A 12,698-nucleotide genomic window follows, 5' to 3' on the forward strand; every position below is an offset into this window, starting at 1 on the left:
ACAATCTCCACTCATTCCAAATTAATAATATAAGTGTAGACCAGATGTGGCTTAAATTCAAAGAAATAGTATCAGCAGCAATTGAGAGATTTATACCAGATAAATTAACAAACGACGGAGCTGATCCTCCTTGGTACACAAAACGGGTTAGAACACTGTTGCAGAAACAACGAAACAAACATGCCAAATTTAAACAGACGCAAAATCCGCAAGAGATTGAAATTTAGCACAGACTTCAATGCTAGATGCTCTTAACAGTCTCCAAAACCAAACTTTGTCTCGAAGCCTACCAGGAAATGCAAAGAGATTCTGGTCATATGTGAAGTATGTTAGCGGCAAGAAACAATCAATGCCTTCTCTGTGCTATAGCCATAGAGATACTATCGAAGACAGTGCTGCCAAAGCAGAGTTACTAAACACAGCCTTCCGAAGTGCCTTCACAAAAGAAGACGAAGTAAATATTCCAGAATTTGAATCAAGAACAGCTGCCAACATGAGTAACATAGAAGTAAATATCTTCAGAGTAGTGAAGCAACTTAAATCACTTAAGAAAAGCAAGTCCTCTGGTCCATACTCTATAACAATTAGGTTCCTTTCGGAGTATGCTGATGCATTAACTCCATAGTTAACAATCATATACGTCCCTTCGCTGTACGAAAGATCCTTATCCAAAGACTGGAAAGTTGCACCGGTCACACCAATGGTCAAGAAAGGTAGTAGGCGTAACTCACTAAATTACAGGCCCATATCGTTAACGTCGATATGAAGCTGAATTTTGGGACATATATTGTGTTCAAACATTATGGATTACCTCAAAAGAAAACTGTCTGTTGGCACACAGTCAACATGGGTTTAGAAAGCATCGTTCCTGTGAAACACAACTAGCTCTTTATTCACATGAAGTGCTGAGTGCTATTGACAAGGGATTTCAGATCGACTCCGTATTTCTGGATTTCCAGAAGGCTTTTTGACACTGTACCACACAAGCGGCTTGTAGTGAAATTGCGTGCTTATGGAATGTCATTTCAGTTATGTGGCTGAATTTATGATTTCCTGTCAGAGAGGTCACAGTTCGTAGTAATTGACAGGAAGTCATCGAGTAAAACAAGTGATTTCTGGCATTCCCCAAGGTAGCGTTATAGGCCCTTTGCTGTTCTTTATCTGTATAAACGTTTTTGGGAGACAATCGGAGCAGCTGTCTTAGGCAGATGACGCTGTCATTTATTGACTAATAAAGTCATCAGAAGATAAAAACAAATTGCAAAATGATTTAGAAAAGATGTCTGAATGGTGCAAAAATTGGCAGTTGACCCTAAATAACAAAGTGTGAGGTCATCCACACGAGTGCTAAAAGGAATTCGTTAAACTTCGGTTACACGATAAATCAGTCTAATCTAAAAGCCGTAAATTGAACTAAATACCTAGGAATTACAATTACGAACAACTTAAATTGGAAGGAAGACACAGAAAATATTGGGAAGGCTAACCAAAGACAGTGTTTTATTGGCAGGCCACTTCGAAAATGTAAAAAATCTACTAAGGAGACTGCCTACACTACGCTTGTCTGTCCTCTTTTAGAATACTGCTGCGCAGTGTGGGATCCTTACCAATAGGGCTGATGGAGTACACAGAAAAAGTTAAAAGAAAGGCAGCACATTTTGTATTATCGTGAAATAACAGAAAGAGTGTCACTGAAATGATACAGGATTTGGGCTGGGCATCATTAAAAGAAAGGCACTTTTCATTGTGATGGAATCTTCTCACAAAATTCCAGTCGCCAACTGTCTCCTCTGAATGTGAAAATATTTTGTTGAAACTGAGCTACATAGGGAGAAATGATCACTACAGTAAAATAAGGGAAATCAGAGCTTGCATGGAAAGATATAAGGTGTTCTTTCTTTCCGCACGCTATACGAGATTGGAATAATAGAGAATTGAGAAGGTGGTTCGATGAACCCTCTGCCAGGCACTTAAATGTGATTTGCAGAGTATCCATGTAGATGTAGATGTATCATTGCATCTAATTGAGTGGTTAACTGTTCAGTGTAAGTTTTAAATTGGTCGTCCAAATGTTGCTCCTTATTAACACAAGCTTTCAATTAATTCAACCTTAAGTTTGTAACTAATCTTTTTCTGCTAGCAACTGTTATGCCACTGGGCAAATCCACTACAAACTATCTTTTAAAACAAAAATACACTTTCCTCACCCACTAAACACAACACCAGCACAAGCAAAACTGAATCAGCTTGGATTTGACACAGCTCACAGATTTGCTAACATGACTCACAGAGTCACAAGGATGACGAGGAATGGTCTTCTTTGCTCACCATACTGCGTTGCTACAGACAGTGAGCAGCAGACATTGTTACTACTGGCAGTTGTGGTGGCGTTTTGGAAATAAGTGAAAACATTGTCCTGTGTAGTCTCAGCCACCACTCTTCATAGCCAATAACTATAAATCCTTCTACTATATAATTGTTGTTGATTAACTCAATTAGTATGTATCGACAGGTTCGTTCTTCTCAAATTTCATTAGTAGTAGTAATAGTAGTAGTAATTTCTTGACACTTCACTGTAATATTTTGCTGTTGACTTGGTTGTCAGTGATGACAGCAAAATTCCTCAAAACTTTTTCACTTCAAAAAGTTAACTACTTCTTGAATTTCTTTTAATATAAGCTGTCTTCTTCGGATTCATCAATTTTCAGTACAAATTTATTTTGGGCACTGCACAGGGCCACCAGAATGAGGTGCTAGGTCTTGGAAAATGTGTGTGTTTCTTCAGACTGAGTGCTGCTATTTTCAGCTCTGAACGATTGCATCTGCAAATTATATTTTCATCTTTACTTTCTATTGGTCATGTTCTCTCAACTTAATCACCATATCAGTTCCCTGGGGCTGAAGAGCTGTAAATTTAGAAATGATGGCAACTTTCTATTAAATAATAGAAAATACTACTACTTTGAACTGTCTACTGTTTGTTGGCGTGAAGGAATGCTCCGGAAACAATTCGTATTTGTTCATTTAACATGACACCACATGAACTGCATTTGACATTTGAATGAATAGAACAATTTGGCAGATAAATCATCTGTTTGCCATGACATGATCTCTATTGTCACTGCACCTTCTTTATGCAGTGGCATGCTGTACTTCTCCAATATTGGACATAAAAGCATGGAACAAAAATCCAGTGTCCAGCAGATGCCACAGCTTGTGGTCATATTGCAATTTTTGCCCCACCTTGAAGACATGTGGCATCTCTCTCTCTCTCTCTCTCTCTCTCTCTCTCTCTCTGTGTGTGTGTGTGTGTGTGTGTGTGTGTGTGTGTGTGTGTGTGTGTGCGTGTGTGTGCGCGTGTGCGTGTGCGTGTGCGTGTGCGTGTGCGTGTGCGTGTGCGTGTGCGTGTGCGTGTGCGTGTGCGTGTGCGTGTGCGTGTGCGTGTGCGTGTGCGTGTGCGTGTGTTCCAATGTGAAAATCAATGACAGGCTCTCCAGCTTAGATTCCAAACTATATAACTAATTAATGGTTTCAGCTGTTACAATTATCACCCATCAGAGAGATATGTAGCGGGTATCATATCACCTTATGGATATGTTACACCACTGCTTTTTGCATTCTTATTTAAGACCATTTTTGTTTCTAGCTGTATGTGAGATATTGTTGTGTGTTAAATAACAAATCTTCTGATTTAATAACACAAGAAAAATCAGGTGAGGTCAAGGAACTACATCAAAAAGTGATAAATACAAATATCTTCTAGGAAGTTCAGTCTTAGCTGACAGATAACAATGAATCTGTAGTTAATTCATACATTGGCCTTTGCTCCTTTAAAAAGCAATTAAAAATAAAATAAATGTGCTTCTGCCACTGCGTTAACTTAAACAAATTCTGTGTTCCCTGCTCAAGCTTAACTATTATCTGACTACTATTCACCCCATCAGAAATGCAGCATAAATGATACTGGGCAACCACTCACATTTAAACAAGTGGAAGTAGTTATTGGAAGTTATAACACATTAGCACATTGAAGTCAATGTGTGAACTCTTCCCTCTTCAATCAGCTATATAGACAGTATCCCCCACTGATGGAAGGTGGTGATTATTTCCCATAACACAATAATACACACTACTTTCAACCATCAGTGACGATTCATTTGTTATTTGTTTTAAATTGACAGTCCATTTTCTACTTCACCATTGTGTCGTTTCTTACCTCTCAGGAGAAATGTCTACAGCTTTCCAAGATCAACAACCTGCAGATGTCACCAGATGGCTCAACTGATTCCTGATACAGATTAATTTTATTATAATAAGTGTGTTTGTGACCCAAGGAATGCTCAGAAGCATTAACCAAAAAGAAACAAATCCATCCATTTCAGTATATATAAATTGTAAGAAAAGGAAACACCAGGACATGAACACATGGCCTAATGAACAGACAAATGAAATGAGAAATACACATTTGAAGTTTACTGGGCATACCTGCCTGGTGAACAACAACAAATTGACTAGGAGAGTCTGAGAACACACCAAGAAATGAAAGACCACCACAATAAGAATCAAAGGAGCAGAAGACTCAGAGAAATGGGGAATAACAACAGAAGACATGATGAACAGACATATGTACAGAAGAGTAATCGAAAATCACAAATATTTTTAAAAAGCCAAGAAACCACAAAGGATCCATGCAGATTCATAGCGAGAGCCAGAAATTAGAACATGAATAGGTTTTTGGGAGTGGAGAAGGCAGGAAAATATTTATACGCTTTGGCTTTTGTCCACCTTTCATGCTTGGATCCCATTTTCACACGGTCCCAACATGCAGCACTTGCTGTGGTATCCCACTGAGTCTGTAGCCAAAGCTAGTCCTCAAAACATTGATGGTCCACAATATTCACTCATCCAGCCTGCAGCAGTGTTAACCAGTACCTAGGATAGTGTTGTGGGATTCTAAGAGGTTTTGTTCAATTACATGACCTCTACACCATACCTGTTTGAACTATCTAAAATTCCAGAACCGGTACATATCTTCAAGATAGGAATAGATGTAAAGTGAATATAATCCATCATCAGTATATTTGTTATTACGCACATTATACATCATTCTAGTAACCAATTGAAGGAGTTGTCAGAAGAAAGTCCTTATGCTCAGTGTAGTGAGAATTAGTCTGATCGTGCTATCTGGTGTGATTTCTCCTGCTGTACATACTGGCAACAAGTAGATCTATTTGAATTGCTAGAATGCATTTATCTGCAGCTTATGCCTCACAGTGTTTATGTTCTTCTCTTTGGATGAAAAAAGCATCATGACTGTGTCAACATGACAATGATGTCAAAATCTTCTAACCAAGTAAGTAGATGGACTTCTAGTGAGAATGGTAATGACAGTCTTGATGACAGTGATGCAGATCCTGGTTATGCACCAAGATTACACAGTGTGTGGGGCTTAGCATTATATTGCCACCAGTATAACCTCATAAAGTTCAGCGACAGCATTTGTTACAATTTTGGGGAGTTCTTTATGTTAGCAATATATGAATGTACCGTGTGTTAACTGTTAGACGGCAGAGTTGCGAGGGGAGTGCGGGGAGAGGAGGAAGCAAGCATTGGCTGGTGAGGGGAGGGGGAGGAGCTGCTGGGGGAGGGGGGGGGGGGGATACAAGGCACGCCTACCAGTTGCAGTGCTGGCACTACAAATTGCGCGTCATGCTTACACGAAAGCAGACGAAAGGCTTGGAAGTAAAACTCGCTTTAAATGTTGCTCGTAAACGAAACTGAAATAGTCATGTACATTAAAATCTATATATATATAAAATATATATAAAAATGAATGTATGTATGTTTGTCTACTATGTGCTCACAAACCGATTGCACAATCTTCCGCACTGAATAAAATTCCGCTATCGTGTCGCGAATGACACGCTGGTTGAAATCATCGATCATTACTTCGATTTCTCCACTTCTTTTCCTAAGGTAAAAGAGAGAGAAAGATTTATAAGAAAATGCCTTCTGCACTGCATGTATTTTTTTGAATTTGGAAATGTACTGTAATATGAATGTGTTTCGAAATAATACAGTAACCAGTGGTGTTTACATACAAAGCAATATGGTAGCAAGGAAAAATGAAGTATAAGGTAATTCGGACGAAATAGGGGGCTCCTTCAAACTGATCGCAAACAAAATATCTGAAATGGAAACTCACATTTTCTTGTCAGGCGTTTGTGGTGATACGCCAGGATGATTCTTGGAAAACTGTTTGAATCTTCCAGTGCTATGCATGCTTTGTCCTGTGTATGTAGCAGCTCTCACTAAAGATTTGTAAATGGGGTGAAGCAATTTTTTCTGCTCCCTTTCGCAGCATTCAATATCACGCAATATAATTTTGCGAGCATCGCTACGTAATGCTGGTTTCCTTTTAACCGTAGGCCTACCGGTAGGGGTTGTTGGCGACTCCCGAGATGGGCCAGCAACTGCCTCTTCACTCATTTTGATAATGTTTAGCACAACCGCACAATAAAAACACACAGAACAATACAGTGCAAAACAATAACGAAGCAGATTTCAATGGCTCCCTTGTACAACACTGTCAGCTACGTAATGTTGGCAGCAGTCAAAACTGCTTGCCTACCGAAGCCTCCCGACGTTTGCAGACTTCTACCGATTCAGGACTAGGGAGAGGTCTGCCATCTTAAAGTTTACACACTGTAATGTAATGTGTATCACTGAGCACCTGAGAAATTGTTAGTCATTGGTTTGTTTTACCTTGTAACATTAGAAAAACCTACAATAAATGTATTGAGAGTTAGCATTGTTTTGGTCCTAATGTTAAACTTGGTGGGTTAGCAGTATTTTTATCCTGTTGTATTTATCTACAAACATTAGTTTGTATTTACTTTCAGGAAATAGCACAATGTATATCCACTCAAAGAGAAGTGGGAAGCAGTTGACAATGTCAAAAAAATAAAGTGAATGCATATTTCTTAAATGTTCCATTAAAAAAAAAACAAAAAAAAACCACTTATTAAGTACCTCATGTAAATCATTACTATTTTGGAAGCATTCAAATTAATAATGAAGAAAATGAAAATCTTTTATGTTCCATTGTGACGAAAGTATAATATGTCATTATCAGACGTAATGAAAACGAAAGCTCCAAAACTAGCTGCAATTAGGTAAAATGTTTAATATTTTGTCAGATAGGCCTGTTTCAGTTTAATTGCCATTGCCAGGTGACATCTAGTTGGAAGTGACTACCATATTGCATCTGTAACAGTTTTTTTCTGTCAAGTCGTGGTAAGTATAATACTTTTTGTAGTTACAAAATGTAAACAATATGCCACTAATAACATCTCATGTCAGTACTGTCCTGAGGATGGATGCAAAGTTCAGTTTTTCTGTGGTATCTGAAGATGTAGCTGACCCCAGTTCAGTATTGAACTGTCAAAATATGTCAGACATATGTTTTATGTTTTCTAATTACAAAAAATATTATCTATTGAACTGTCAAAATATCTTTGAAAAACTTATTTCTTACTTTTTGTAACTACAAACAATAGTTTACTGATCAGTACTACATAGAAAAAATTTACTATAGATGCAATATAGTTGTCACTTCCAACTAGACTTCACTTGACAATGGCAGTTAAGCCAAATCAGGCCCGTGTTGTAAAATATTAAATATATTAACTGATCACAGCTACTTTTGGAGCTTTAATTTTCATTATGTATTAAAATAAAAATCCAAATTGCTTTATTGGTGTTGAGTACAATTAACAAAACCTCTCAGGTGTCTTCCTGTGTGCTTACAAAATTTGAATTGTAGTTTATTTATGGGAGAACTTTTGATTATCTAGTATTCTGTTTTCTAATTAGAGGGAAACAAGAGTTTGGAAACACTTGGTGTATAAATTCAGCCACTATAGAAAACCTGACGTCGTCACTTTGTGAATATTACTATAACAGTACTCCTCCCTTGAACCATGGACCTTGCCATTGACGGGGACGCTTGCACACCTCAGCAATACAGAGAGCTGTATCGTATCTGCAATCACAATGGAGGAGTATCTGTTGAGAGGCCAGACAAATGTGTGGCTCCTGAAGAGGGACAGCAGCCTTTTCAGAAGTTGCTGGAGCAACAGTCTGGATGATTCACTGATCTGGCCTCGTAACGTTAACCAAGGAGGTGGTACTGTGAACAACTGAAAGCAAGGGGAAACTACTACCGTAATTTTTCGTGAGGGCTTGCTGCTTTACTGTTTGCTTAAATAATGATGTTGTCCTCTTGGGTAAAATATTCTGGAGGTAAAATAGTCCCCCATTCAGATCTCCCGGTGGGGAGAACTCAGGAGGACGACATTATCGGGAGGAAAAAAAAAAAAAAAAAAAAAAACTGGTGTTCTACAGATCGGAGCATGGAAAGTCAGATTCCTTAATCTGGCAGCTAGGTAAGAAAATTTAAAAAGGGATATGGGTAGGTTAAAGCTAGATATAGTGGGAATTGGTGAAGTTCGGTGGCAGGAGGAACAAGATTTCTGGTCAGGTGCATACAGGGCTATAAATACAAAATCAAATAGGGGGAATGCCGGAGTAGGTTTAATAATAAATAACAAAATAGGAGGGCAGGTAAACTACTACGAACACATAGTGAATGCATTATTGTAGCAAAGGTAGGCACAAAGCCGACGCTTACCACAGTAGTAAAAGTTCATATGCCAACTAGCTCTACAGATGAAGAAAAGTATGGCGAGATAAAAGAAATTATTCAGATAGTGAAGGGGGATCAAAATTTAATAGTCTTGGGGGACTGGAATTCAATAGTAGGAAAAGGAAGAGAAGAAAAAGTAGTAGGTGAATATGGAATGGGGCTAAGGAATGAAAGAGGAAGCCATCTGGTAGAATTTTGCACAGAGCACAACTTAATCATAGCTAACGCTTGGTTTAAGAATCATGAAAGAAGGGTGTATACGTGGAAGAGGCCTGGAGACACTGGAAGATTTCAGGTAGGTTATGATGGTAAGACAGAATTTAGGAACCAGTTTTTAAATTGTAAGACATTTCCAGGGGCAGATGTGGGCTCTGACAACAATTTATTGGTTATGAACTGTAGATTAAAACTGAAGAAACAACAAAAAGAAGAAATTTAAGGAGATGGGACCTGGACAAACTGAAAGAACCAGAGGTTGTAGAATGTTTCAGATAAAGCATTAGGGAACAATTGACAAGAATGGTGGGAAGAGATACAGTAGAAGAAGAATGGGCAGCTTCGAGATACGAAATAGTAAAGGCAGCAGAGGGTCAAAGACGTAAATAGATGAGGGCTAGTAGAAATCTTTGGGTAACAGAAGAGATATTGAATTTAATTGATGAAAGGAGAAAATATAAAAATGCAGTAAATGAAGCAGGCAAAAAGGAATACAAACATCTGAAAAATGAGATCGACAGGAAGTGCAAAATGGCTAAGCAGGGATGGCTAGAGGACAAATGGAAGGATGTAGGGGCATATATCACTAGGGGGGTAAGATAGATACCATCTGGTGAGCAAGATGTATGAGACAGGAAAAATACCCGCAGTACTGACCCTACGACTTACCTTAGAAGATAGATTAAGGAAAGACAAACCTACATTCCTAGCATTTGTAGACTTAGAGGAAGCTTTTGGCAACATACACTGGAATACTCTCTTTCAAATTCTGAAGGTGGCAGGGGCCAAATACAGGGAACAAAAGGCTATTTACAATTTGTACAGAAACCAGAGGGCAGTTGCTATAGTCGAGGAGCACGAAAGGGAAGCAGTGGTTGAGAAGGGAGTGAGACAGGGCTGTAGCCTATCTCCAATGTTATTCAATCTGTATATTGAGCAAGCAGTAAAGGAAAAAAAAGGAAAATTTGGAGTAGGAATTAAAATCCATGGAGAAGAAATAAAAACTTAGCTATTTGCCAATGACAGTGTAATTCTGTCAGTCAGCAAAGGACGTGGAAGAGCAGTTGAACAAAATGGACAGTGTCTTGAAAGGAGTTTGAGATGAACATTAACGAAAACAAAACGAGGAGAATGGAATGTAGTCAAATTAAATCAGGCAATGCTGAGGGAATTGTATTAGGAAATGGGGCACTAAATATAGTAGATGAGTTTTGCTATCTGGGAAGCAAAATAACTGCTGACGGTCAAAGTAGAGAGGAAATAAAATGTAGATTGGCAATGTCAAGGAAAGCTTTTGTGAAGAAGAGAAATTTGTTTACATCGAGTATAGATTTAAGTGACGTGTTTTCTGAAACTATTTGTTTGTGTTACAAACCTGTTCCGTAGTTCACTAATTTATGAAACAAATTTTTGCACTGTTAGCTTAAATATTAAAACGCTATTGTGGGGAAAAGTGTTGCTTCGCAGAAAGTTTAGAATTTTGAAGTAAGAGGAGGAAAGTCATTTTTGGGTAAGCAGGATACAGCAAGACTTAAATGGCACATGGATGGATAGTGGAGAGACACCCTAACAGTGATAACTGTAGTTGAATTTTAACCCTAAAAATGTTCATCTTTGTCGATCCATTGTTTGTTCATTGTTTGTTGTCGATCCATTGTTTGTTGTCGATCCATTGTTTGTTGTCGATCCATTGTTTGCTGTCGATCCATTGTTTGCTGTCGATCCATTGTTTGCTGTCGATCCATTGTTTGCTGTCGATCCATTGTTTGCTGTCGATCCATTGTTTGCTGTCGATCCATTGTTTGCTGTCGATCCATTGTTTGCTGTCGATCCATTGTTTGCTGTCGATCCATTGTTTGCTGTCGATCCATTGTTTGCTGTCGATCCATTGTTTGCTGTCGATCCATTGTTTGCTGTCGATCCATTGTTTGCTGTCGATCCATTGTTTGCTGTCGATCCATTGTTTGTTGTTGATCCATTGTTGTCTAGTCTTTGAAGGAGGCGTTCGATTGACAAATTCGCGGTATCCGGATACTGATTACTCCAGTATGTAAATACTGATGCATCTGAATGCATGTACAAAAAGTTAATATGGGGTCTGAAGATGGCATATTGAAATTCTGAAACTTGTTGTCAAAATAAAATACCTTCTCAAAACATGTGACTGTATGGTGATTTTCCTTGTAAATAAATAAAAAAGGTTAATGCCAGTTAAATCATAGTAGGAAGGCAGGAGTCGTGCATTTAATTTAAGTAAGCGGTCGTAATTCCAGTATTATTAGTCATGCCAGAACAGGTGTAGCTTTTTCATTCAGTCACATGAAACCTGAATGAAAAATGATGTACAAGAGTGTTGTTTATATGCACTTTTTTTTTTTTTTTTTTTTTTTTAAATAATGTGTTAAGCTTTGGCATAATATAGTAAACTAAATTTACAGAGGTCTGAAAGGGTATTATTATTGCATAAAGATGTACACCAATGAAATGAGAGATCAGAATAAGGTGGTTTTTAATATTAAAAAACAGTGTCTGCAAAATATTTCAGCCTTGTACTTATATCATTATGTAAAATGGTATTGGAAGTATGTAGGCATGATGACATTAGGCTGTACGCAGTAATTAGTTTAAACAAGAAACAAATGCCATATGACAATTTATTTTAATGTTCACAGGTTGGTGATACAGTAGGTTACCATGTAAGATTGCAGTCACGTATGCCACAAGGACCAGGAGGTCTCCTGTATATGTCATCAGGCATGCTTCTTCACCATTTGCAGAAAAATTCAGTTTTGACTGGTGTCACACATGTGATACTAGATGAAGCTCACGAACGTGACACCAATATTGATGTGTTAGCCATTCTACTGCGTCGAGCATTATTGCATAACCCCGAACTGCATGTTATTGTCATGAGTGCCACTATTGATGCTTCTCTCTTCCAAAATTACTTTGATGCTCCCCTTATGGTGGTAAGTCCTCACTGTATCGCAGTTTACATACCTAAATATTTTTAATGGTTTGCTTGTCAAATTGTGATAGCATGAAGTTGGAACTGAGTTTCACACTGAAGTTGGGGTAGGAACATGTGTTTGCTATTGTAACACTCCAGATACTATTAGTGTAACTCTCAATGTTGTGACATTTATGACCACACCAAAGAACTGTTGTCTACACGTCTGGGCACAAATGATGCTTAAAACCAGAATGAAATTGCTCCTGCCATTGTACAAAAAAGACGAATATGTCTTGGGCAGAGTTAAGGATGTAAACTTTTCGGCATATTATGCAGCTTGAAAGACATTTAAATTAAAACATCTTGAGGTACTTGTGCTTTTTGACTAGTTAAAATTAGTACCCATGTCATGAAATATAATGCATCATGTCAAGTAAAGTAACATGATGTAATGTCATGTAAAATGACACGTAATCCAACACATCATTTGTCCTGCAAGTTTAGGATGCTTGCATCCCCACTCTGGGATACTTCCTATTAAAGATGCACCCTACTCTTGGATGCTTTCTATTGTAGATGTGTCCTACTCTCTAGAAGCAGATAAATTTGTGTCTATTTGTTCTTACACCCTTCACCCTACATATGACGGGGGATGGTTTGGGGGAGAAATGATCCCATCAGGAAAAAAAAAAATTGACTGACCCCATTCAGAACTCAAATTCTTTTAGTATCCCCTCTAGGAACAAATCCACCCTCAGAAATTTTTTGCCCCCAGGGAGAAACTTTATTGCAGGCATGTTTTCCTGTCGTATGATATTATGT

The 12,698-nt window shown here is 38.1% G+C and overlaps 1 protein-coding gene across 3 annotated transcripts in view; it reads left to right on the plus strand.

Moving 5' to 3' along the window:
* Positions 1-12,698, plus strand: part of LOC124615844 (ATP-dependent RNA helicase DHX30-like) — a 358,540-nt gene that overhangs the window by 112,678 nt on the left and 233,164 nt on the right. For all 3 annotated transcript variants that reach the window (XM_047143997.1, XM_047143996.1, XM_047143998.1), the window contains one exon: positions 11,596-11,892. In XM_047143997.1, coding sequence (XP_046999953.1) covers positions 11,596-11,892 — 297 coding nt within the window. The remainder of the gene's footprint in view (positions 1-11,595; positions 11,893-12,698) is intronic.

Source organism: Schistocerca americana, chromosome 5 (assembly GCF_021461395.2).
Source record: "Schistocerca americana isolate TAMUIC-IGC-003095 chromosome 5, iqSchAmer2.1, whole genome shotgun sequence".
Lineage (NCBI taxonomy): Eukaryota > Metazoa > Arthropoda > Insecta > Orthoptera > Acrididae > Schistocerca > Schistocerca americana.